The 27955-nt window shown below is 40.5% G+C and overlaps 1 protein-coding gene across 3 annotated transcripts; it reads right to left on the reverse strand.

Annotated features, from left to right (window-relative positions):
* Nucleotides 1-974: 974 nt before the first annotated feature.
* On the reverse strand, nucleotides 975-27915 carry SPATA18 (spermatogenesis associated 18). Of its 3 annotated transcripts, XM_069790377.1 has the most exons (13): nucleotides 27513-27915; nucleotides 25101-25206; nucleotides 24876-24991; nucleotides 23252-23370; nucleotides 19084-19179; nucleotides 11804-11938; nucleotides 10896-11133; nucleotides 9716-9874; nucleotides 8991-9166; nucleotides 6951-7074; nucleotides 6530-6598; nucleotides 5706-5751; nucleotides 975-5232 (listed from the first exon to the last, which is right to left on the reverse strand). In XM_069790377.1, exons 1-13 carry the CDS (start codon nucleotides 27597-27599, stop codon nucleotides 5225-5227), a joined length of 1479 nt encoding a protein of 492 aa, XP_069646478.1. In that variant the 5' UTR covers nucleotides 27600-27915; the 3' UTR covers nucleotides 975-5224. The 3 variants fall into 3 exon arrangements, with proteins under 3 accessions (XP_069646478.1, XP_069646487.1, XP_069646495.1); XM_069790386.1 differs by lacking the exon at nucleotides 6530-6598; XM_069790394.1 differs by lacking the exons at nucleotides 975-5232; nucleotides 19084-19179 and having other exon boundaries at nucleotides 5674-5751.
* Between the last annotated feature and the right edge of the window lie 40 nt (nucleotides 27916-27955).

The following is a 27955-nucleotide window of genomic DNA, read 5'->3' on the forward strand; positions in this document are numbered from 1 at the left end:
TGTGATGTTCACAATAAGGTTGAAGGCAGCAACACTGTGCCTTGGGGAGGACTTTGCACTGAACCAGCTAATACTTCACATGCCGTCATGTAAGCAACTCACCTCAGCCTGAATAGAAATCATTCACTTACTTGCAGCATGTAAAGTGCTTTTAAAGAATAAAACAATGAATTTCTGATTGACACATAAAACCATAAAGCATGCATAAAGGCTTGGGAAAAGGAAATCTGTCTATACAACATGCACTAAATGCAGTATTACAATATGAACAAGTTACCCTGAAAGCAGTCATAAAGCTTAGCCCTAAGAAACAGAGAAAAAAATTGATAAAATAGCCCTTCAGATTTTCTGAATTTTACATGGGTCACAAGAGATTCTGATAAATCTTTGTTGTAAGCTATTTAACATGATAACTGCATATTCTAGTATTTAAAAAAAAATAGTGTAGTCATTTTATACAATAAACTTTGTGTGATTTTTCTAAACTGCAACATTTTGCCTTATTTATTCCATTAATGAAGTGCCCGAGAATCACTTTACCAGAAAATAGACAAAACTTGAAAAATACTTGTCACTTCTTTAAAAAAAAAATCTGCATTTTATTAACTAAAATGAGCCATAAAAAGTGCAAACTGTGTAAAGTTCATAGGGCAAAATGGTTTCTGTGAATAGAGGATGATGCTTCCAAATAATTAATGTTTGTCTTGTCCATGCTGTTTTAGGGGTACATGTGTCATCAACACAGAGACAGGTTTTCACTGAAGGTCCTGAATGCAGTTTACAAAGGTAAGTGTCATATCTCCTTATGATAGATTATATTCCTCTAATGTAAAAGGCTAAATGCCAGCTACTGTGAGGAGAAGGAATTAGCCTAAAATGATCTCTCTTTATAATTTTTTTTCTTTTAAAACAAACACCTTTGATTGCAGGCCAAAGCCCTTTAGGAAAAAACAGTTTCACAGGAAGCAGTACTGACAGTGGCAGACAGCATCTTCATGCTGACATTTTATTTTCAAGCAGGTAACATTACTTTGAGAACTGTGTTTCTGCAAGGCAGAAGTGTTCCCTTCTCAAAGCCATAAGAAAGTATAAATACACCACCCACTTCACTTGCGTTCATGCCTTTGTCTGCTAACAGTAAAATGACACCAAGTGCTTGGTTTGTGCTCTGTCCACAGAGTGAAAGGTACAGCTTCCACATAAACAACACACCTGTATATCAGCAAGAGCCTGTGACAGATTTGCTTACATGTGTTGTTTTAAACTATCCAAAACTGGCATAAAGTGAAAGTACATTTCTTTAGTATACTTGCTTAGTATGCTGCATGACTAAAAGAAATACAGTAGTCTTGAAACTTAAAACATTCAGTCTGAACACATGCTAGTGTAGCTGCAAGCCATAATGAACAGATTTTCATTTATTTAATACATAGCTAGACTATTAACGCCACAATAAGAAAATCACTGTGTAATTAACACCAATCAAAAACGGCTGACAAAGGTTACAGAAAACTGAAAGACAGTATTTAATTCTGATGGCACTTTTACAGGATGACAAACTTTTGCAGTACATATATGCAATATAAAAGTAAAGTTAAAAGACTCAAATCCTGGAGGATGTACAGCCGTATGTTTTCCAGGGAGCATTTTGATAATTTTTGGCCTTCACGTTTACTTTCTTCAGGTTGTAGAGTATTTTTGCTTTAACTTACCACTCATCTTGAGCCTCCTACAAGGCTGAATCAGCACCACAGTTCACTGCCAGCGATATTAGATGGGAGGACTCCACCGACCTCCTGCTACCAACTTTCTTTCTCCTATCAGGATGCTGGGAGAATCTGTCTAAGGTAAGTTCTGAATTTAAATCTTCATTGTGTAGTAGCAAATTTAGCTGAGCCATTTACCCTTAGTATCTGCTAGCTCTGCATGGGTCTCCATGTTATTGAGCTGCAAACATTGAAGAAGGAAGACTGAAGATACTTTGATGACATTGTATTTTCCCAGAAATAGATGATAAAACATCTACATGTTCAGACTGACTGTGGGACAGCCTTTGAATTGAGACAGACATAATCAGCTTTCAAGGAGCTGATATGCAGGAGAAATTCTCCAGCAATCTCTAAATCCCTCACAAACGTGTGCTGTTCTACATGAACACCTTGGCCTAAAGGTGGTGCTTTTTTACATTCTGTGCAGCCTCACTTTCATCAGTCCATCTGCAAAGAGCTTAAATTAGCTCAAAATCTAGCCTTCTTTTCCTGGTATTAACACTTTTATCATGATCATACTGTTCTAAAACTACCTTGCAATAGAAGCCTTACTGGCTTTTTTTTATTTGTCACCTATTAGAATTCACCCTTAATGTTTCTACTTTGCTGTATCTACAAGCATGGCATTATCCAGGCTTGTGATTTAGTGAAGAAAAAAAAGAAAATTTTAAAAATCTTACTTAAGATTTTAAAAACTCTTATTAAAATATCATCAGTTTCACATTCATGATCCGTTCTTTCATAGAGTCTTACAAGCAATTACAGAAGTCCCTTTATATAGGTTATTTTGCATTTGCTGGTTAATTCCATATAATCTTTATTGGTATGCATTCTCTGCACTGTTGTCATGTAGATCAAAAGAAGCACAGGAGCTGTTAGTGTCTACCTTGACACCAAAAGCAATCTTCTAACCAATCTATAGATTTAATTGGCTACAAATAAGCTGCACAGGCAACCAGAACAAAACAGTGTATTCCTATAAAAAAACTATGGGCTGCAGAGTACAACTGAGTAGAGTAAGGTTTGTTTAACTAATTAAGCATTACCATGCTGTGGACTGACTTCCTATTTTGCTGAAAATGGTTTACTCTGCTCTGAAACATTATGCAAAAAAAAATATCCTAGAGGTGCTTTCTCACCACCAAAACAAGTCATTGGCTGTCATTTCATTAGTTTTCTCTTTCACTTTGAGACTAACTAGTTCTCTAGGTACCTGCTGGGGGAGTAAGATGAGATGGTCTACTAAGCACTGTGAATTTGTCTTTTATGGCAATTTTAGCTCTTTGGGAATACTAGTTCCTAGTGGCATCACAGGTGTGTGAAAGTCTGGAACTACCCTGCCTCTCATGCTTGTCAAGAAAAACATACTTCTTTGATGTAGTCTTAGTTTTCTCACAGTCAGTATGGAAACTTACTTCAACTCAAAATCATAACATAGACATGGCTTGGTAATTACATGCAGAAGACAAAAATGCAACACCCAGTTTCTAAAAAACCTACATCTCCTTCGCCCTTAGGTAATTACAAGATTTTGAGAAATCCTTCATTTTTCTGCTCAAAACCATACTCGGGATATCTAATTGTCTTCTGTTGCCACACAAGTCGCAGGTGCTCGGTTTTTCCAGAACTGGGGTGGTTTTAGTCATGAGATCAGTGCAGAAATATGCAGGTTTACTTCAAGCTCAGATCCATAGCTGTGACCAACAATCAGGCTCTTAGAAGAGGAAATATATTGCTTTGTATTTTCTCTTGTGACTTTCTTAGATGCAAGAAAGTACACCACATACGTGCATACGCCTTTGTGTCCCCTCAGTTCATTCAGAATGGCTCTGTGAATGTCTCTCTGTGTACAGGACCTCATTTTGTTCTCATCGGTTACTAATTGGCCAAATTCCAATGAAAATACATCTGTAGAACTAGAGTCACAGCTGATCCATGGCTCATGCGGACCAGCACTAAAGTCTGCTGAAATCTGATCCTGTGCCAAAGAGCCTTGTGCCAAAGTCTTAAGCCACACAAGAAGTAGAGAGAAAGCGCATGGATGTGTAAATCTGCATAAGATCCCTGGAAAGGGATCACAAAATCTGCTCCTGTAACTTAATTTTAAGGACTAAATAGTTTCAGAACTAATAAAAATACTTTTGCTCATGTTATTAGAGTAGTATTAATGAAATGTCATGTTCCAGGGCATAGGCTGATTAAAAGAGGAAGCAGAAAAGAATTTTTCCTCCTGATTGTTTATATTCCAAAACTGTGGAGATTAATTTGGGGAAAGCTCCACATACCTTTGAAGCATCAGGTATTGACCAGAATGAGACAGTGGAGATGGTGAATTACACATCAGCTCCATTATGACAAATCCTATGTTTCTATGTAAAAGCACAAGGCCCCAGGCAGTCACTTGTGTGGCTTGTATTCAAGGCTGGCCCTGCAGATGAGGTTCTGAGAGAATGACAGTATCAGTTCTTTCAAAACCAAAAATGCTGCTATTAAAATAAACATTTACAAGGGGAACAAACTATTTAAAGTGCCAGAATAAAATCTCTTCAGGTCTCTGATTTTTACACATAAAATGTAATGAACACCCACAGTAAGAGATAACTGGACAGGTGGACAGTTTTTTTCACAGTGTTCACAAGAATTACTAATCTATCAGTCTGGTATGAAAGCCCATTAAAAGTGATACCGCATAGGCCACCTCAAGCAAATATTTCAAGCCTACAAATAGTCAGCAGCACACTTTCAAAATACCTTAAGTTCCAAACTACAATTTTTTATGATATTTTCTAAGTAACAAAGACTTTAACAAGGACTGTTACTGCCTTGCTAAAGCACACACCCATGCTTTCATAAGTAGCTGTCAATAAAGTCCTGGGGATTGCTGGAGCACTAGTAGTTTATGATCTTGCAACTTTTGCATTGTAGTTAGAAAATTCAGTTTACCGCAACGATGTATTTAAAAGGATGCTGTGTGAGACTGGCACATCCTAAGATTATCGCTATTTTCTAAAATTGTAAATAAGCACCAATTAATGAAATAGTTTTCAAGTAACAGCTAACCTCAACATTCTGCAACATTCACCATTTAGGTTATATTAAATATCCTATCACGATAAACTGCATCGTTTAGTATCTCTCGAAAACATTCTAGATGCCATAATTCTATCTCCCTCTGCAGGATTACAGCATGGGTTCCTCAGTGCTCTGCAAATTTTGCCAAATGAGTATGATTCTGTATTGCATGCACTTTTTTTTTTTTTTAAATCAGAAGGGTTGAAGTAGTTTCTAAAATTATAAATTAGCCTTCTATAATTCTAAAAACCCCACTGAACACGAACTCCATTTGGAGTGACAATTGCCATTCACATTATTGCAAGATTTGAGGTATTCTTAAGAGAAAAGGCACCAGCGAAGTTGTTGGATCCGGATGTACTGCGTCACAGGAACATATCCAGTTAATGCCCTGTTGAAGAAAAAGACACATTTCAGTACAACTATTTTCTTCTAAGCCTCTAAATTTGCTTGTCTTCAAGATGGGCACACATTCATACTGTTTGAAATCCCTCACTTCACCATCTCCACTTAGCTATCTCTTTGGATTTTGAAAGGCATGGAGCCAGCAGGCTTGCAGCCAACTGTTTCTTGAATAGGGAAGAGAAGTTTTACTTACTATAGAACTGGCCACAACAAAGGCAACTAGCAGGCAGAACTCATGACAGTGTTCTGAGTAGAGTGAAAAACAAGCTCTCCTCCAAGTCAGAAATTTCAGCCTTTTTCCACACACAGAAAAGAAAGGGGCTACCCATTTTAAAAATAAGACTTGGACAAGTATTTTAGAGTCAAAGACCTTCAGCATGTTATTTTGTCTCTTTGCTCAGTTGTTCAAGGGCTTAATATGAAAACCATGAGTTATTATGAACTAATATGCCCACTTACTTGGGCTTCCGCTCCTCAGTGGTGAAGGACTGCGGCTTCGAGACAACTGCAAGACAAACAGAAAAGGAAACTCAGGTGTGCTAAAGAACTGTACCCAAGAAAGGCACCTGGGGACCTATCAACATCCAGAAAATTTGCACATGCCAATCAGTGCAGCTCCACTGCTACAAAGTCAAATTCAACAACCTTCTAATTTTTCCTTCATACCCTGCACACACACAAAAAAGTGAGTCTTACCCAAAGCCTCTCACATTTTCAATATTCATATTTTAAGTTGAGGGCACCTATGTCAATTTAATAAGATGGGCTAACAATTAGAAAAATATACATGATTTTACAGAAATAATTTAAAATGTGTAACTATACCATATGCAGGACTCTGCTAAGGTTTCACATATCTCATTAGTACCACCTCCTGCCTACCCTACACTGATTTGCTGCTCCTTTGAGGCATTAGAGGGTAAATTTAGATTACTAATTCCAGGAGGCAGGGACCATGTGCTGTGTATGTACTGCGAGATGACTATAACACTTCCAGATGATGCGATTAGTTATTCAGAAGGGTACTGAAGCAAGGGGGAGTAGGGGGAAAGCATTCTGAGATCCACAGTTGACACTTCTGAGAATTTAACTATGATCCACTTCTCATACAGTACCTCCACTGATAATTATACCAGGCAATAACTATCTGTCAGTTCAGCTTCACCTCATTCCAGACCCAGCAAAGGCATTTATTCCCACATCAGCATTTTAAAAGGTTGCTTACATTCTGAGTTTAAAATACTCGATGCTGTTTATACTACAAGCATTCAGCTGGGGCTTACATGATGAGCTAGAAGAGGACTGGTGCTACGGCTGCGGCTTCTGCTTCTACTTCTACTTCTGTGAGACCACTACAAGAGAAGAGTTTGACAAACCTCTTTTGGGAGAGAGCATTTAATAAAGACAGACTCAGCAAGCAGACTTGCCATGCTGGAGACATGACTTGAGGACAGAGAGTAAACACAGTAAACTTTCTCCTTAGAACAGACTCTGCCAACAATCATACATCTGCATAATGAATACATTAAGGCAAATGGAACTATTAATCCTAAAAACTGGATGAGGCACTAAAACCTAACTGATATTTGATATACACAACTCCAGCCATATAGGGAACAATCAAGAATTTATCTTTTTCAAATTTCAAAACAGTGTTCAAATCTAATTACTTCCCTTAACATGTTTCTTAATAAAAGTACATACCAGAGCTCCTCTTTTTGTGACTGCCTCTCCCTTCACAATTACAACATCATTTTCCATCAGAGCAGGCCATACATGATAGGCCACCAAGGCAGCTGTGAAATCAGACTCGAAACTACGATGGTATCTGTTGAAATACAGAGTACAAGAAATGTCTGTCTATAAGTGCCAAAAGATAAATATGATCCTTCAAGTCATAAATACTGATAAAAAGCAGAATACTAGCTATAGCTCATAAACATCTTTCTTGACAACATTTCTGTATCACAAAAGTATTTTTTAAGTGAACCTGTAAAAGAAATACATCTGTAAGACAGACTTAGCAGAATATACTGTCTACTTATACTGAGAGATGCTCCAGTAAAGCCATCTCACACTTCAGAAGGCCACTAAGACCATATTCTTGCATAAGCCCCACACAAGCCAGGGTCCTTGAGTCCTCTGACAGATTAAATCTCCTGAGCAGCATTTTGGCAGGCATAACTATCCCATCTTCCTGAAATATCTTGCTAAAACACGACCCCTGTAAAGGATATTACAGAAATACTCTATCTCAACTATAAAGTTACATCCTAGTATCTTATGAGACATAAGAAGCAATTTTATTAGCAAGATCCTCAGATACTGATAATGAAACAATGACTTTTTAGCTAAGAAAACATATTTTGAAGGCCTGTATTAACATACCAAATATATATTACCTCCCTAAGTCTGCAATATGAGCTGAATAATACATGTCTGGTTTTGTGGATTCAAACTCAAAACAAATACCAAATAACTGAAATAAAAAAACAATCATTCATCTATACATTAGTAATGTATATACAATAGCAATTTATATAAAACAATGCTGTAAATAGAGGCATGAAGCTCTGCATGGAGAAAGGTATAGGGTACAATGAGGTTTGGCCAGCCCTTTCTACAAATTTTGCTCCATCTCTGTGTACCACATACATATGCTATAAATGTAAACATATATATGCCACATATTTATCTAGATAGATGGATAAATGTGTGTGTATATATGTCTTCTCCAGCAGCATGTATAAACACATTACACCCGGTTTTTGAAGGCTACACACATGAAGTAGGTGGAGAAAGCGTCCAAGACTATACCATAGCATTGCTGCCTTCTTAATACAGCCAATAGCTTTGGGTGTCAAATAGCTAACTGCCCAGTATTTGGCCAGGATCATTAAGTACTCATGTATGACTTTGCACTCTCCTGTTGAAGAGCTACTTTTATCTTCTCTATTTATCTCCTTGGCTTCTCAAGCTCTTCCCCATCTGGGTTCCATTCTATTTTAAATTATTATTAGAAACCTCCTTATTGGTGTGGCTTTTCTTGCTTTTGAGAGCAATTTTTTGGAGCTATCAATCCCATTAGTTTTCTTGAAGGCATGGAAGTACCCTACAGTTCTCTGCCAGCTAACAAAGCAGCCAGCCCTGACCCTATGGAAAAAAAGAAAAACTATGTTATGGTATGCATTTTTAAACAAAATTCCCATTTTTAAAAGCCATTTTTCTTTTTGCTCAGCTCTAAACCAGAAGAGATGGGAGTGTATCAAGATCCATAAGTCATACAGCAGCCACAGCCTGGAGGTCACAGCACACGTACTGATGATCCTGGTATCAGACACCAACTGCCAGATCTCAGTAAACATGACTTTTACAAAATGGGCCAGAAAGGAGGAACAAAGGTGCACACATTTTATAAACACTGGAGGCAGACAGAGACTAAACAGGGAAAGGAAAGCTGATGATAATTTTCCTCTTAATGGATAAATTAAATATGCTCTAGCAACTGAGGTTTATCCAGAAAATTGTTCTGTTCATTAAAAAAAGCTGTTAACACTGGTCTACATCCTGGCATTTATACACCATCATAAACCTTAAAGACATACCCAATTCACTACAGACCAGGAATATTTGCCCCATATTAAAGTTTAGCATCAATCTTAAGCCTTTATATTAATTAGGAAAGAAGTAGACTATACAACCTGATGGATTTTTTTAGTGGTAAGAATCTGTAAGAGTTCTTACTTGGTCTCGCTGAAAAGTTCTCCATCAATACCAAAGGCAACATCAAGAGGAGGAACGAGTGTCTGCATTGAAAAAGCCACACGGCACAACTCTCGAATCAAAGTGCTGATCACAATGAAATCAATTTCTGGTGGAAATGAAATCTTTGGGTTGATGTTCATGGAGCGAATTACTTCCTGAAAAAAAAGCAATTGAGTAATTTGAGCTCATTAACACTTTTATGTAGGGGCAAGTATGGAAATCCCTCCTAAATATGCCTCTCAGCTTTCTACATTTAAAAATCATTATAAGAAGCTCCCAGCAATATTGTCTTAGGCTATTCCAGAAAATATTAACTTCAGAAAGAATGCACTGTTATTTTAGAAATAAAGTATGACCTACATCGTTGACATCAATCTTAGGAAGGAGGTGTAGTTTCTCAGTAGAGCACAGAATTTAAGAAAAATATGAAATTTAGCTTACATTTATTTGATTAAGAGAGTTACACTATATCTTGCCAAAAATATTATTCAGACAGAGACATTCTAGTCACAGACAAATAAAACAAGTGATTACTGGGCCATACCAAAATATTATTTTGGAAAATAAATTGCTGCAAGACATAACATCCATGCAATAAACTTTTTTCCTTCTTCAGGTAACAGTGCATTTCTAGTTTACACATTCCGAATTTATTAGCTACTGAAATAGATCAACACATCACTTCCTCACTGCCCTTGGCTTACATTGACACTGGCTTGAACGTCATACAAATCCTCATGGCGAACTATATAATCCAGGACAGCGTCTTCAAGTGACTCGGGCCCCGAGTGACCTAGAGCCAGAGTGTCTCTTACACGTATTTTGAACTGCCTGTAGGCTGTCTTTGCTGCATGAAAAGACTCCTGCAAACACAAAGAACATCTAGTTAAATCCAGGAGAATGAGATTCATTTTTTATCAGTTATCTAAGAGGATGAACTTAACCCAGTATCATCATTGTAAGGAGGAATATAAAACACTGCTGTAAAAGTGAAAGTTAAAAATAGTACTCAACTGGGAAGACTTCTCTGATTAAATCAAGTGTGATTTATTTGCAGAAGATGGGAATGAAAAGCTTCCCACCTAACTTTCTATTTTTATGTAGGATTCTATCACACACCCATGATCATTGGAATCACATTCAAAGATATCAAGAGCAGAATTCAATAATAGATTTTATATGCCACAGTCTAACATGTCAGACAGGAACACCTCTTGTCTGTTGGGAAGAAAGGCTGACTTGGAGAGTGTAAACTGAATGACAGTTGTGCGAAAAAAACTTCAGTAAGTTAAGTGTGCTTGGGATCACACACATTAAGAGGCACACTGCCTCTCTGATGCAGGTATGTACTACATCAATTTTCTAGAAAAGAAGATTAAGGACAGAAGAACAAAAAAAATTTCTTCTGACTGAGCTTATAGTAAATACGAGGTATCTAGGTAATTTCAAGCCTTCCAATAAAGCTAGAGAAGCACATAGCTACAGGCAAGAGGGAAGCATGATTTGGAGATATTTTTAGCTTTCTAAAATATAGTATTCCAAAAAGAATTAATCTAAATGAGGCGGTGTTGTTTAGTGCAGGAATCATCTACCTTTCAGAGTTATTCAGTCTTCTTATGCACCCCTTTTAGCATCTGTACTGTAGATCACTGACTCTGTTCTAACGTTGGGACAGGACAGTCAGAAAAGAACACTAAACTGAGAGTTCAATGTAAAAATGTGAGGGAAAGAAAGGAAAATCAAAAGGGAAAAAAGTAGAGAAGTTTTCTTCTCCATACTTCACAGAAATGCTGATTTACACACAATTTAATCCAATCCAGCCATAATATTTTATAAAACACTTCTGGCCTTTCTGTAAAACAAGAAATACCATTTTTTTCTTACCACAGCTGCAATGTATATTATCCTCTGCACCCTCTCCATGTCATTGATGTATGACCTCAAATCGGTCTCTGCATCCAAGCGTTCTTGAGCATAAATGTCACCGAAGCGAGCTACCAGGCAGGCACGACGTGAAGCATTTGTACGCCTGGCTCGGCCAGGTGAGCAGCTCCTCAGGGGAAGTGGACTAGGTGACTTGCTCTCACTGTGCCTTGGGGAAGGAGAGCGGCTCCGTACAAACCTATGACAGACATGTGAAGAAGCATGAGGTCACTTCACCATCGTCAGATGCTTTTGCCTAGTGCACAGAGTTTTGTGTCAATTTAATTATTACTGGGGTAAGGTGAGATTTTGAGCCAACATAATTAAAGAAGTAAACCTGCAGCTGGTTAGTCTAATATGAAGGCATTTGTGTCAATACATTTTATGGGCTAGAACCTAAACAATAAAATTAAAGTAATTCCTAAAATGTGTACAGCCAAGCACTTTGTTCTGTTAACAATATGTTAACTAGTAATACTTTGGAGATTTGTTCCTCTTTCAGTGCTGCTGAAGAGTTGTAAAGTCAAACAAGTGAGAATATAACAACAAGTTCTGCCCTGTAATGATGCAGTATTCAAAGAGGACTTATAAACAAAAAACCCAATCATCTCTTTTTACCCTGTACAGTTGCTCTCAATGTATTTTGTAAAGCTGCTGCCTTTGCTGTTTTGCCAGAAACTTAACACAGCTGCCTGAAATTAAAACATTTGGGCAGTAGGAGAAATCAGTTAAAGAGTTTATATTCCTTCATAACAAAGTACAAAAACTTAGTTTTTCTTTATACTTCAATTTCAAATGAGCAGGGAATTCATGCTACCAAACATGAACAATTTCTCTGATTCAGTGACCCCTCTGAATAATGCCTCTACCTGCTCTGAAGAACAGACTTCTGGGCATCCAGGATAGAAATCTCATCCCGCAGTATTTGAATCTGCTGCTCATAGTCATTCAGACGATCTAACTTCCTCAGGGCATCCTTCTCTTGGGCACAGGAAGTCTTCAGACTTAACCACAGAGAATAAAGTCAGTCACAAGATGTCCTTCTACCAATGCAAACCATCTATCAATTAATCCTCATCATCAAACAAAAAGAACAGAAAAAGAAGAGAAATATTGAGCAAGCTCCTTATGCTGAAATACAGGGAAATCAAGAGTTTAAAAAAAGCCTACTCCAAAGCATACTCTTAACTACGCTTTGAAATGTAAAAGTGTACTGTGGCAGGAGATTGGATACACTACACTTTATGTTACAGGAGAGATCACTGGTTAACATTTAGTGTCCTTGCACTAGCTCAGATGATAAGGTCTAAGAAAGAAACTGGTTTCCTTCTCATATTTAAGATGTTAACTAAACCAGCTCAGTTTTCTTTCATACAGTTCAAGACTCTAGGTATTTTCTTATACCAGGTCCTTGGGTTTTCTTCTTTGCTGGAATATATTAGTCAGTCAAAGGATATCACCAATTATGTTATTCAAGTCATATCAAAAGCTAATGATTCCTCTCTTGCTCTCCCCAAGAGAAGCAGTGTTTCTTAAACATTGGCAGACAACCAGTTAAGCAAGTTTATCTTCTGTCCTTTACTCTTACTTAACGGTAGCAAGTATCCCAACATCTCTGCTTTCCTACCTAACACAGGTCTTACTGTATTCCTCTTTCCGAAAGAAAAAAAAAAAGAAGAAAGAAAATAAAAAATGAAAAAAAAGGATGCTTTCTATTTATTTTGGAGGCATTCAGTCTGTTCTTCCTTTTCTTTACTGAAGGACCCTGGTGAGATTTTTGAGGATCTGAATCAATGAAAGCTGTAACACCTATCAATTGACAAGCTTCCCATTCTGACTTTTTAAGGAGCAGGCTGACTGAGAGGACCACAGGTAATAAAGCCAGCACATCTGCTAAGAGGAAAGCCTGTCCTTCTAACCTAGGTACGAAAAGCTGCAGATATTACTACAATCCCATGGAAGTCTTTAGTCAGCTCCTCCAGCAAGGACTTCTAGCAGAGTAGCAGTAAAAGAGGGTTAAAGAATTCTAATATAAAGAACAACTGGGAAAGGAAAGTAGATTTGGAAAGACGAGTTCTAGAGATGGAAATGGGGGAAAATCATTATATACCAAGAAAATAAAAGGTGAAAAAAACCCCTATATAATATACAAGACACTAGTCAGGCTTTCCTCAAATTGCCACGATAGACAATGCAGACAGACAATGCAGTGTTAATAACTATCCAACAGAAAGGATAAATAAAAAGTAATCATTTCACTTCTATATTATTTTCTTTTTGTTATTTAACCCTATTCACATGGGCATTTTTCAGAAGGTTTTAAAGCAATTTTTGATGGTCTTTATCTCACTGCTGTGAGATCCACAAAGCTTCCATCTTTTCATCATGACAGCAGATAATGATTACAAATACAAACAGATGCTTAATTATAGGCCTGCCTTTATCAGGAGAGGGGAAAAAAAAAACCACACACAAAAAAACCCAAAAAACCAAAACAGGACAGCACATGACAGACTGAAACCAGCAGAAATACCTGCACCTTTCATTGTTCATCACAAGTCATATAGCAAGTCACAAACATAAGAGAAGCCACCACTGAAAATGAATGTTTCTTTCTTTGTAAGAAAAACTAAATACAAAAAAGGAAAAAAAACAACTTTAAGACAGTCATATTTATCAATTACCAAAGCTGACTTTTGTAAGCCTTAACACGAATCCTTTCCATGCTAATTAAATCTATGCAGTATTCAGTTTCCCCTGTTTTATTGTTCATTCACTCTAATGAGTGAATTCACTCATTTAGCAATTCATTCACTCATACTGCTAAATATTAATCCGAAATGAAGAGACTATTATCATCTTTCTGCTAAGGCCGAAGAGATGTAGATGCTGCAAAAAATATAATGGGAACCAACAAGGCAAAATATAGTTCTTAGAAAAATCAGAAAAGTTTTTATAACCCATTTTTATTTTAAGGCTATAACTAGTGTTTTACACTCCACCATCTAACCATTTAAAAATAAAATAGGCATCTTCAACCAGTTTCTCAGGAGAAAATACAATAGCCTTGAGAATTTGTGTCAAGTATCTACTTAATGCTGTTTGGATAAATAAGCCCACTGCTACTCTCCAGTTTCAAACAATTCATTAACGATAAACTTCCCCACAGTTCCCCCAGCCCTTGGGCTAAGCCCAACTCATTCAGTCAGATTGCCTTGAAATTCAAGGCAAGAACAACTGCACCTATGTAATTTTTGGCCAAATGCCTGTTTAACCTGTTTTTAAGAGCCCTCTGCAACAGTGACACTACAAGGTCTTGAGGTAACTGATTCAAGCTACCATATTGGCTGTTATTAATTACAACTGTTTGTCAAAATTTCTTCCTGGCAATCTATATAACAGGTCCTCCGTACAGCAGATCAAGAAAGAAAAGTCCTCTTGACCTCATTTACTTCCAAGTGAGTCATCTGGCAATGTTAAGTTTGATTAGACCTTGGCACAAGTCTAAGCACGCTAGTAGTAAGCTTCCATTTATAACAGTACTAACAGGATTTTGTTCAGTCTGTATATAAAAATAGGTTTCAGTACACTTTATTTTTTGTCTTCCCCTGAAGAACTTTCAATTGCTTTTAAATGTTGATAGTTATTAATTAAAAAAATTTTTATTTTCCTTCAGAATTCTGCAGCAAATAGCTAAATCCTGGTATAATTAATATCTTGATATAACAAAAGCTTATACTGGCTATAGAATTTAATTATATTGAGTCTAGACCACATTTGTTCTAACAGCCCAGGAGACCAAGATGTCTTGCAAAACATGCTTTGATTTAAGTATGTGAGACAGACAGACTATAGACAAAAGGAAGGAGATCAGCTGTTCTAAAAGTCTCAAAAAAACAAGTTTACAGACAAAGGGGCAAAGAACACTCCTGACTAACTGTTCCTTGTGTAAAAAAAAATCCTGCCCTAAGTGTCACAGATTGGTCCTGACCTCACTTTCTCTGCTTTTAGAAGGATTCTGGTTTTGACAGGCAGGTGAAGACTAGGCAATTCTGATTTCACCCAACTAAAAGGGTTCAAATTTTGAAAAGATGACTCACACAACATGAAAAATATCACTTTTGTTCAATAAAAAATTGAACACCCAGGCAGAAGATGCAAATGTAGAGTGCCAACTAAACTGAGAGCTAACGTGAACCATAAGTATGTCAAGATTACGGAATTCTTGAATTCATAGGAAAACAGGAATGGTTTATTCTTCTGTTAGTAGTACAAATGGCAACATGTGCTGGTTTCGGCTAGGATAGAGTTAATTCTCTTCATAGTCGTTCATATGGAGCTATGTTTTGGATTTGTGCTGGAAACAGTGCTGGTAATTCAGGGCTGTTTTCGTTGCTGCTGAGCAGTGCTCACACAGAGCCAAGGCCTTTTCTGCTTCTCCCACCACCCCACCAGCGAGCAGGCTGGGGGGGCACAAGAAGTCGGGGGGAGACACAGCCGGGACAGCTGACCCCAACTGACCAAAGGGATGTTCCAGACCATATGACGTCATGCCCAGCATATAAAGCTGGAGGAAGGAGAAGGAAGGGGGGACATTGAGGGCGATGGCGTTTGCCTTCCCAAGTCACCGTTAGGTGTGATGGAGCCCTGCTTTCCTGGAGATGGCTGAACACCTGCCTGCCCATGGGAAGTGGTGAATGAATTCCTTGTTTTGCTTTGCTTGCATATGCGGATTTTGCTTTCCCTATTAAACTGTCTTTATCTCAACCCACGAGTTTTCTCACTTTTACCCTTCGGATTCTCTCCCCCATCCCACTGCGGGGAGGAGTGAGCGAGTGGCTGGGTGGTGCTTAGCTGCCGGCTGAGGTTAACCCATGACAGTCCTTTTTGGCGCCCAGCGTGCGGCTCAAAGGGTTCTAGATGACGACAGATTTGATTGGAATGTGCTAGATTGAATTTATAGCTGTTATTGCTGTTTAGCTTTTAATTGACAGGCTCCTGTGCTTGCCACGGGGCATGCTTGCCTTAGTGTAAATTAGAGTCTAGGGCTCATCAGTGGCTGCTTTTTGCTCTTGCTGCTTGCTGTAGTGCCGTACTGCTGATCATCTTACTCTGCTCTGCCTGGGAACATTTTGGTAACAGCAATGGCGATGCACCTGGGCTGGCAGACGGCCGGGGCATCGCTGCTGTTTCTGTGCTGCTGTACTGGACAGGCTTGAACTTCAGCGTGAACTCGAGTCAAAGGGACTGTGACCTGTGGATGAGTCCACGTGGGAGCAAGACACTCCGAAGCATCTGTGGCCATGAATAAGCCCACGCCAGAGCAGGTACCTCTTGAAGTGTCTGTGGCCATGGTTATGTCTGTGCCACTGCAGGTATACCTCTGAAGGGACTGTGGCGCAAGGATAAGTCCACTCCGGAGAAGGTACACCTCAAAGCATCTGTGGCTGTGGATGAGTCCACGCTGCAGCAGGTACACCCTGAAGCACCAGTGGCTGTACATGAGGTCATGCTGGAGCAGCTGAAAGCGCATGGCCATGGATAAGCCCACAACAGAGGAGGTGCACCCCTGGAGGGCCTGCAGCCACGGGCAAGGCCATGCTGGAGCAGGTTTACTTCTGAAGTGACTGTGGCTGTGGGTAAGGCCATGCTGGAGCAGGTCTATCTCTGAAGGCATTGTGGCCCATGGATAAGGCTGGAACAGGTGCACCTCAAAGTGACTGTGGCTGCGGATAAGTCTATGCTGCAGCAGATATACCCCTGAAGAGACTGTGGCTCATAGAGAAGGCTTCACTTGGAGCATGTACACTCCTAAGGGACTGCAGTCTGTGGATAAGTCCAAGCCAGAGCAGGGGCAAGGAGAGGAGTTCATTGCAACATGATCTGGTCCAAAGGGACCAGGGGTGGAGATTGTAATGGCAATACCTTTGAATTGTTGTAACCCAGGATTTGAATTGCATGTTACAGGAATTACTATAGCAGGAACAATCTGAACCAATGGAGGACAAGCCTTACAAGAAGCAGTGCAAGTGCAGCAGTGACCTGACCTGAGCTGGCTTTGGTGCCCAGTAACTCCACACAACACACCACCTCTCCTGTCCTGAGTGACCACCATAACAGATGGAGCCCAAAGTTAAGGACTAAATGAACTCAAAGGACATTTTGTGGATGTTTGTGGACATTTTGAAGACATTTTATAGGGGTGGTTCACAGACTAAGGGAATGATATCTGTGTATTATATCAAAGGATGGGAAGGGGGGTGGGGGTGGGGGTGGTTAATGAGGTTGTATTGGATAGTGTGGGACCTGAGCATGACATAAATGGTATAGAATAAAGGGTGGAGAATGTGCTGATTTTGGCTGGAATAGAGTTAATTCTCTTCACAGTAGTTTGTATGGAGCTACATTTTGGATTTGTGCTGAAAACAGTGTTGATAATGCCAAGATGTTTTTGTTACTGCTGAGCAGTGCTTACACAGAGCCAAGGCCTTTTCTGCTTCTCACCCCACCCCACCAACACGTAGGCTGGGGGGACACAAGAAGCTGGGAGGGGACACAGCCGTGACAGCTGACCCCAACTGACCAAAGAGGTATCCCAGACCATTTGATGTCACGCTCAGCATATAAAGCTGGGGGCAGAAGAAGGAAGGGGTGGACATTTGGAGTGATGGTGTGTGTCTTCCCAAGTGACCGTTACACAGTTATCGCTTACACCAATACAACATGAATTTCTGTCCAGTCTGCATTAAGACCTACACATGGGAATTGTGAGATCCTTTATTCCCTACTAATAGTTTTAATCAGGAAGACAGCAGTCAGGTTATATCTAAGAATCAAGGAGTTATATGAGCTACTTTTCACCCAACAAATCAAAAGAGCCCATCTTTTGGGAATATGATTTTATACTCCACGTAGCCATCCAAAAAAATTAAAATCCAAAGTGATCAACACTTGCTAGGAAAGTCCATGGATAAAATCTAACAATTAACATTATTTTAGAAGCAATGATAAATATCCAGATATGAACAAGTAATATTCAACTTGATATTGGAAGTAGAAACTCTAGTGGCCTAAGGTTTTTTTGTTTGCTTATCTTCATCAGGAGTAACTCATCCTCTCAGTTGCCCTAAAAGGAAAGATAAACTCATGGACAGTTATATCCTTTCCTACAGCGTAAGCAGCAAAGTCAAGTTTCCTCCATTTTTGAGAGCAGCAACGTTATTTAACTGAAAGGCTGCAAGCATTTATTTAACAAGTATGACTATACTTCTGTTGTTGAAATGTCAGTTATCACAAGAATTCACATGCTGTTGGAATTAATTTCAACTACCTTTGTGTTCATCTCCAATAATATAACACACGCACACACAAAAAAAACCAAAACTCAACAAAAACAACAACAAAAAAACCACCAAAAACCCACCACCCAAATAAGACGTGAGCTACATTTCATAAGAGTGAAGAATTATTACTGCTTCTAGAACTGCTTGTAGGTCAAGCCATAAAAGGAAATTAGTTTTAAGGGCCCCTATATTGACATGGAAGGGTAGGTCCCCCAGCTGCACCCTTACTGATCCAGATTAACTTCCCAGGTGTGACCAACACACTTAGAAATTCAAAAAACATTTTTAAACCAGAGACATCAGCATAACCAATAGCCATTACTTCTGTGCAGACAGGCAAAAGGATTTGGCAAAAATGGTCTAAAAGAAAAAGCCATATAAAGAACTTTATCTTAAGATAGAGAGACTGAAGTATCTCTTATTTAACACACACGCTACTTCCAAGAGCATCATAGCAAATTGTAAACAATGGTTTCCGGCTATATTCAGAATATGGTTCTCTCCTATTTAACTTCATCTACAAGATTCAAATACTATCAAGCTGCTAGTTTCAAAGTAATCCTTCTTCTATCCTAAAGAAAAAAGGATAGAAGTTCAGCCATAAGAGTTCTCACATGGATCTACTTATGTTAATTCTCTCTATATAACACCAAGAAACAAAGCTACGGGATGTTAAGGAGCTAGACCTATTTTTTCCTATAGCATAGGACAGTACAAAATAAACAGAACCCACTCAGGTAAATGACAGACTGTGTCTCTGCATGCTGACTTCTGCCACAAATACCCCAAGATTCAATTTTTCTTACGCTGCTTTTAGCTGAACAATTTCGTCTTCTGCTGCCAAAAGAGTAGTGGCTGATTTGGTCTTTGTGTCTTCAAGAGCCAACTGGGTTTTTGCCAGACTGCAAGAAAAATTAATAAAATAACCTTCATGGTAAAGGCAGAGATTCTACCAGAGAATTTAATATGACAAACTAACTGTTTAAGCAGACCAAGTCCATACCAATTTAACATATGAAAACAATCACAGTGGGCTTTTGTGCAGACTATCAGCACACAAATAGCTTATAAAAAGTCATATCTGACTATGCAATAACAGAATTATTTTGCTATGATCCATTATTTTTCATTAAGACTCAGTTCCAGTTTCGCCATCTATTTCAACAACTTACAGCATTCAGAGTGACTTCACTGTCCATAGATGGGCTATCTTGGCACATGAATTCTCTTTCTCCTGCACCTGTCCCGTCTGCCAATAACTACACAATCATGACTCCATACTGCACCACCTTGAAAGGATCAGTTCTGAAACTTTCATGCATGACTTCATCACTGCTTGAATTACCTCCTCCCAACCCTCCATCTTCCAGACTTCTACCTTTGCAAACCACAGCAAACACCTCTCTGACCTGACTGCACAGAGAAATGCAACTCGCAAAACTGTACAAAAGCTTTACCACTGATTTCCCACTTCTTACAGGAGCTAGCCCAAAATGACTTTTTCTTGTACTGCAAACTGCCACATGCTCACTCCAATCTGTATCAGCGCATAACTTTCCTTGTCCTCACCTTGACCATCCAACACTTTTCTCCAGCTCATCAAATAATCTCTTTCTTTCCACACAGGAGCATAGGATGAAATGCCTCACCCCAAAACCAATCTTTATATATACCTGAATGGTTGAGTTTGGGAGGGACCTCTGGAGGTCTTCTGGTCCAACTCCCCCTGCTCAAGAGAGCCATTTAGAGCCGTTTGCCCAGGCATGTGTCCAAACAGCTTTTTAATATTTCCAAGGATGGAAACTTCACAACCTCCCTGGGCAACCTGTGCCACTGCTCAGTCACCCTCACAGTAAAAAAGGGTTTCCTGATGTTCAGAAGGAACCTCCTGTGTTTCAGTCTGTGCCCACTGACTCTGGTGCTGTCACTGGGCACCACTGGAAAAACCCTGGCTCTGTCTTCTTTACACCCTCCCTTCAGGTATATACGTTAATAAGATCCACCAGTCTCCCACAACCCTTCTCTATAGTTAGAAATAACAACAGAAAACAATTTCTTTGCTTATTAAACCTTTCAGGCTGGAATTATTTTGCAAGATTACCTAATTCTGGCAAACCATTTGAAATACCAAGAACAAAAAACCTCTCCCTTCTTCCAAACTTTGTGGGGTCCTTCTCTGTCCCACATTGTCACTTTTGATATTTAATGTATATTGCGAGATCACAAGATTTTTTTGTCCTCTTCAGGGGGATGCACTGATCTTTAACTCACTCAGAGTTGACTGAGAGACTTTTTTGATAATGAACAATTAGAATGCTTGCACTCATCCAAAATGAGACATGAGAGATACTAATACGCATTGGTGAATAAGGGAAGAGCAACCGATGTCATTTCCCTTGCCTTCTGTAAGGCCTTTGACACAGTCCCACACAACATCCTTGATTCTAAATTGGAGAGATGTGGATTTGATGGATAAGGAATTGGCTGGATGGCTGTGCCCAGGGTTGCAGTCAACAGCTCAACATCCAAACGGAGATCTGTGACAAGCAGTGTCCCTCAGGGGTCTGTATTGTGGCTAGTACTGTTCAATATCTTTATTAACGACATTGACAGCGGGATTGAGTGCACTCTTGGCAAGTTTGTGGATGACTCCAAGCTGAGTGGTGCAGTTGATATTCTTGAGGGAACAAATGCCATCCAGAGGGACCTTGGGCAGGCTTGAGGAGTGGGCCCATGTGAATCTCTTGAAGTTCAACAAGGCCGAGTGCAAGGTGATACACCTGGGTTGGGGCAATCACCAGCATCAGTACAGACTGGGGGAAAAAATGGATTAAAGCAGCCCTGTGGAGAAGGACTTGGAGATAGCGGTAGTTGAAAAACTAGAAATGAGCTGGCAATGTGCATTTACAAGCCAAAAAGCCAGCCGTATCCTGGGCTACATCAAAAGAAGCATGGCCAGCAGGTCAAGGGAGGTGATTCTCCCCCTCTACTCCCCTTTCATGAGACCCCACCTGGAGTACTGCATCCAGCTCCGGGGTCTCCAGTACAAGAAAGACATGGACCTGTTAGAACAGGTCCAGAGGAGGGCCACAAAAATGATCAGAGGGTTGGAACACCTCTCCTATGAAGAAAGGTTGAGAGAGTTGGGATTGTTTAGCTTGGAGAAGAGGCTTCAGGGAGACCTTATTCCAGCCTTTCAAAACTTAAAGGGGGCTTACAAGAAAGATGGGGAGATGCCCTGGCTTCAGCTGGGATAGAGTTAATTTTCTTTCTAGTAGCTGGTACAGTGTTATGCTTTGGATTCAGTGTGAGAAGAATGTTGATAACACACTGATGTTTTCAGTTGTTGCTAAGTAGTGTTTAGACTAAGTCAAGGATTTTTCAGCTTCTGATGCCCAGCCAGCAAGAAGGCTGGAGGGGCACAAGAAGTTGGGAGGGGACACAGCCAGGGCAGCTGAGCCAAACTGGCCAAAGGAACATTCCATACCATGAGATATCATGCCTAGTGCATAAACTGGGGGGAGTTGGCCTGGAGGGATCACTGCTTGGGAACTAACTGGGCATCGGTCAGCAAGTGGTGAGCAATTGCATTGTACATCATTGTTTTGTATATTCCAGTCCTTTTATTATTATTGACATTTTATTATTGTTGTTATTATCATTATTAGTTTCTTCCTTTCTGTTCTATTAAACTTAACCCATGAGTTTTACTTTTTTTTTTTTTTCCTCCCCAATTCTCTCCCCCATCGCACTGGGGGGGGGCGGGGAAGTGAGTGAGCAGCTGCGTGGTGTTTAGTTACCAGCTGGGCTTAAACCATGAGAGGAAAGACTTTAATTTTTTTTTCCCCCCACTACTGACAGGACAAGGGGTAATGGTTTTAAACTAAAAGAGAGAGGATTTAGATTGGATATAAAGAAGAAATTATTTATGATGAGGGTGGTGGGATGCTGGAACAGGTTGCCCTGAGAAGTTGTGAGTGCACCATCCCCAGAAGTGTTCAAGGTCAGGTTGAATGGGTTTTTGAGCAACCTAATCTAGTGGAAGATGTCCCTTCCAACAGCAGAGGCGTTGTACTAGATGAACTTTGACTATCCCTTCCAACCCAAACCATTCTGTGATTCTACAATTCTATGAAAGCAGGAGATATCTGCAAAATTAGGATACAGGATGAAATATTCTATTGAACCTCTTTCCTCTAATCTAGCTAATACAGTTTGCAGTTCTGAGAACTTGATATTCTTGGAATCACTTAGTAAGAGCATTAAATTATATCACTTATTGTACTGACCAAAGGACTGTGAGCATTCATTGTTCTCATGCTAATAGGATGAATGAGAAAGCCTCTGTCACTTGGAGCTACTTCTGAACTGGCACTAACTGCACAAATTTGTTTCTGAAGCAATTAAATCATTTTGAGACTACAAGGCTCCACAAAATATGTTTTATGCAACTGTACAAAAATTGTTCAGTCCTAGTCACTTATCTGAAAATCTGTCTCTCCTTCTTCCTCCATCTTACCACAGGGAGTTTTGATCTTCTTAGATGTTCAAATACCGATTACATACCGTAACTAATTATGACATGTTGTAGGTCCGTCAATAAGTGTTGCATTATAGCTACTCGATTTTTATCAAGGTTTGCTCAGCATGCAACAGTTCATTGACTATAATTCCACAGCAATGGTCATGCATTATACAAACCCCTTTTATCTAGAATACTGGCATGTTTTCCAACTCCTTTATCAGAAGCAAAACCTACCAAGACAATTTATGAATGTGGGTATGACTGTATCATTTGTACCCCACTTTGGACACACATGGACAATCCAGAGTCTAGATGTATTTTGAAGCTCTGAGTTTAAGCCAGAAATGAAACATTTTACAAATCTCCATCAGTATTTAGATGGCGAGAGAAAAATATGGCTTGTTGAAAAACAAAAAACAAACAAAAAGAATCACAGTTAATTCCCCTACTCTTGTTGCACATGGCTGAGCTGTAGACGAGTTGAAGTCAGTTCTTCCTGCAGCTCTTGCAGTTGAAAAGTCTGATTGCTGGCCAGCTCTCTCAGCTGCCTCTCTTTCTCTATTGAATCCTATAGTGAAACACAAAATCACACTACTTGAATGTTCTACCTTACAGAATCCTTCAGCAATGTAGTATAGCATTATTAGCAGATGTATTTCTAAACATTTCAGTAAAGCTAATTTCTAAAGTAACGGAAAACAAAAGCAATTGCATACCTTCTAGAGACATAAGCAATACCTCCCAAGCACACAAAACAAAGGCTCAATTATATTAAGAAAAATACTCACTTCATTTATACCTCATGATAGAGAATATGGAAGGTCTGCATATGCAGATTTACTACCTGTATACACAACATCTGAAGGAAGTGTTCTTGAAGATGTGTTGCATGGATTTTTTTCCAGTCAGTCATCTTCTGACTGACTATATCACCAACTCAAGTGAAGTTTTGGGGAATTCACGTACACAAAATGACAGAAAAAGTTATTAGAACAGAGGCGGCAACTATTGTCATTCCAGAAAGCACACTACTACACATGCAGCTCTGTTTTTAACAACCTACAGATTTGCCTGATACTACTGGAATTAAATAAGTAATTGTGCAGCAGTTACATTAAATTTTGAACGTCACATGCAATGACAAACCCATAGCTGGTGCACCAGGTGTAGTGTCATTTAATAACATCATTATTTTACATTTTGGGTTTTTCTGGCAGAACCCTACTCCTGCAATACACTAGAATCTGACTTTTAAGGGATATCACTTTTCATTTGTCCTTATTTTAATTGTCAAAGATTTTGACAGAAGAGGTGTAAAAATAAGAAGTCAGAGAACATGGAGGCATCACTGTCAAATCTCAAGATCTTCAATATTTTCCCCTAGTTTGCATCAACCAACACTCTTCTTTTGTTTCAAAGCACAAAGCCACAGCAGATCTGTCTTTTCTGCTGAACTGTAAGTACTACAAACCCTTCAGTAAATACCAAATACATACTAACTCCAAACATCACATCAGGCGCATGGTGGTATCATGATGGACATGAGCACTTTTTTTTCCCCCCCTTCTGGGGATATTACAATGCTGAGATACTAAACAAAGATCTTTTTCTTCAAAAAAATAAAAGGAGCTCAGACAAACACATGGAGTTTATACACACCTTCAGCTTACACATGTATTTTCACATAGTGTTAGGTTTTACTAATAGAGATATGGCATAAATACTTCTATGATGTCTCTGCAAATGCAGCATAATTCTTTACCTAGAAAAGGAAAGCTGTACAAGAACATAGCTTCTCTTAAAAGCAAATTCCTCCTTATTGTCATTCATTGTTGTGAAACAGCATAAGCCCTAGAAGGCCAAAAGTAACTTTAACAACCTCTTCGATTTCCCTTTCAAAGGACACATGAGATGAGACAGAGAAATAGCATAGTTGTCTCCATGAGCAACTACGGACATATTTCATTAACCAAAATCAGGGAGGGAAGCTATTATTAACAGAAAGTCATTAAAGCTCTCCTGCAGCTATAAATTCACACCATTTTATTCCCTTAAAATAAGTTTCCTACATACCTGAGTGAGAGAGAGGTTGGTTTCGAAGAGCCTTCCTGAAGTAGCACATGAAAAACAAGTCCCTAGCCATGGCAGGAGACGAGTTTTTATTGTTTCCACACCTGCATAATGCCCACCTAAGAAAATATATACATTAAGAAATTGAGAACAGTTGCAGAAAGAGCCAGAGCTTGAAAAGATGACACGTGTGAAATGTGTTAGTAATAAGGCAAGGCACTGATTTACCTTCTCGAGATGTTTCATTGAGGATTGTGAAGAGCTGCCCTTGAATCTCAGAGTTCAATTCTATTATTTCACAGCATCGGTTCAGATTCTGATCACAGGAATTAATCTGTAAATTATTGTGTATTAATACATCTGCCTGGGCTTTCTTACTTAAAATTATTCCTGTTATGATCATGAAATTTTTCCCCCCCTATAATTACATCTTCACAACCTTTTCTTACCGCATCCGCTAGAATACTCACCTTTAAAGGTTCACATTAATAGGCAAACAAACAAGACATCAGGACTTCTATCACCCAGTTAATTCACTACTTGGGAAAACTTACTCCTTTCCCCATTTATAAAGAAGATGCATCCACAAATATCTCCAAAAGAAGAAACATAATAATTGAAACTGTTAAATAATAATAATTGAATAATAATAATTAAATAATAATAATTGAAACTGTTAAAAACTTTCAGCACAGAGTTTTTAAAATAATAAGAGATTGTTGGATGAAAAAATGTATTAGTCCAAAATATGATTTGCCATATTAGCTGAAATAATACACATAAGGCTATTATCTTGCTTTGTCAACAGTCACGAGTCCTCCATGCAATTTCATCTGATTTTTAAGAGTTACCAACTGAAACAAATACTACTGAAGAATGGGCAAAATCCAGCATTATGCCTAGGAAACAACAGAAGAGCAAACCTACACCACTTTCAGCAAATGCAATTCTGAAAAGGAGTTGATGGGGTTAATCTGTCCAGGATCCTACTGCACCTGCCAGGAGAACACATACTTTGTCCCTGCTTCCTTAATCTTTATCTGTAACCTGTGTATCATCTTTAACATAGATCACTCTCTAGATCTTCAGGCTTTAATGGCTCCATACGGTTTTTACAAGCTTCCAAAGCAGCTAAAACTCCCAACCCATCCCCCTGTCAGCTTGCACTTTGATTCCTGCAACATGCTTTCCTCCGGCCTCAAGGAGCACAGTCTCACCGCGCTAACCTCCACCAGAATACCACTGCAAAGTGCATTTTTCCAGCTCATTACACTGACATGACACCCATGGTGCTTCCATCTGCCCGCTCCTCCTTTTCTGCAATGGCAGCCTGAAACTGCTCCTCTTCACTTCCCAAGACCACAGAGACTACCCCCACCTCACTATTATAGGGAGTTCAGCTCCCACTATTGCTCAGCCCTCCTGAGGTCTACCTCCACCATCCATCTGCAAGATTTTGAAATGCATACCCCTGTTCTTCCTCCTCTGGTGTCCTGCACTCTGTGGTAGCTTTACCAGCTACCTTCAAACTCCTCTTTAAGACTGTCCTTTGCCATGAATCCTGCCGAAAGTTACACTGGCTATTAATATGCTGAAACTCCTACATACAAGGAAGTAAAAAAAGAACTGACTTCCCTTGAAAAGGCTGCATCTCTGCTCAGCACCTCTTCTCACCAACCATAGCACATGGTAGATGGTTATAGGCTCATGACCACATCAACTATCAGTGTCCTGAAGCTAATGAAACCTGGGGACACGGGAGCGAGAATTCTGTCAAGATTTTCCACTGAGGAAATTTGTAATTGTCAAATCTCAAGTCCCTTCATCTCACCTGTCCCTAATTTTACGCTTTCTCTACTTCTTCCAGTGTTTTGCCTCCTCAACCTCCCGTTACCTCTTACTCCTCCGTGCATCCCATTACATCCATCTGCAGCCTTCTCCTCACCCATACCCGAAACTCCTTCCTCACACCTGCTTCCCCCCTTCCAAAGCCCTTCTGCAGCTGTGCTGTCTTGCAGCAGCCTCTCAGCTCTAGCAGGTTTCCCACCCAGAAGAGCTGGGAAGCTGGATAACTCCGTTCTCACTTTCAGCGTCCTTTTTCCTCGGTTTTCCTGACTGTTCCCAGGCCACAAGCAATTCTTTCTGAGCACACCCTCGCCCATGGTCCTTCCATCTGCCCATCTTTTACCGCAAAACTCTTTTCTGATCCAGACTCAGTCCTTACAGCTCAAATAACCACGTTTAACCTCCAGTCCTCGCTTTCAGCGAACCCCGTCACAGGCAGAAAAGAAACCAGCTGGAGCTGCGAGTGCTACAGGCACCGGGTGTTATAATTGTGATAACCGGGCGCCTGTGCGGGTCAACGTCCCAAACAGAACCCCAAGCGGCGGCCGCTACCTGCTCCCCAGGGCCGGCTGCCCGTCTCGGTTGCACCGGGCTAAGGGCACCCGCGCTCCCCCCCGGGCGGGGGTGGGGGCCGCCGCCGCTCCGCGTCCCGCCGTCGCCGCGGAAACCGCCGCTGCCGGCGGCCTCCCGCCCCCTCGGGGCCCGCGGGGTGAGGCGGGCCGCCCTCCGTACGGGCCCCCGGCAGACGCGGATCCCCCCACACACCCCCTACCCCCGCGGGCGGCCGCGGCCCACCTCGTAGTCCCGGTACCAGCTCTCCAGCTTCTCCTGCAGCACCCGGCCGCTCTCCGCGCCGACCAGCCTCCTCAAGCCGTCGGCCATGGCCGGCTGTCAGCTCGCTCCCGGGGTTGGGCTGGGCTGGTTCCCCCGTCCCGTCCCTCCGGGAGCCCTCCGCGGGCGGGGGGCGAAAGCTGGTACCGCCGGCCCGGGCCCGCTGCTCTGGGCGGCCCCGCGTTCGCGCCGCTTTTATAATCGCGATTGTTAACGTGGGCCGGGCCCGGCGCGGCGGCGGGTGCCTTGGCGACGCGGGCAGGGCGCGCCTCGGTTGTGGTAACGCGGCGGCCGCCCCCGGGGCTGCCCGCCGCCCCACGGCCCGGCCCGGCGGGGAGCGGGGCGGGGACGGGACGGGACGGGACGGGACGGGGGACACGGGACACCCCCTCGGCCGCCAGGTGGCG

The sequence above is a fragment of the Haliaeetus albicilla genome, chromosome 1, assembly GCF_947461875.1.
Source record: "Haliaeetus albicilla chromosome 1, bHalAlb1.1, whole genome shotgun sequence".
Lineage (NCBI taxonomy): Eukaryota > Metazoa > Chordata > Aves > Accipitriformes > Accipitridae > Haliaeetus > Haliaeetus albicilla.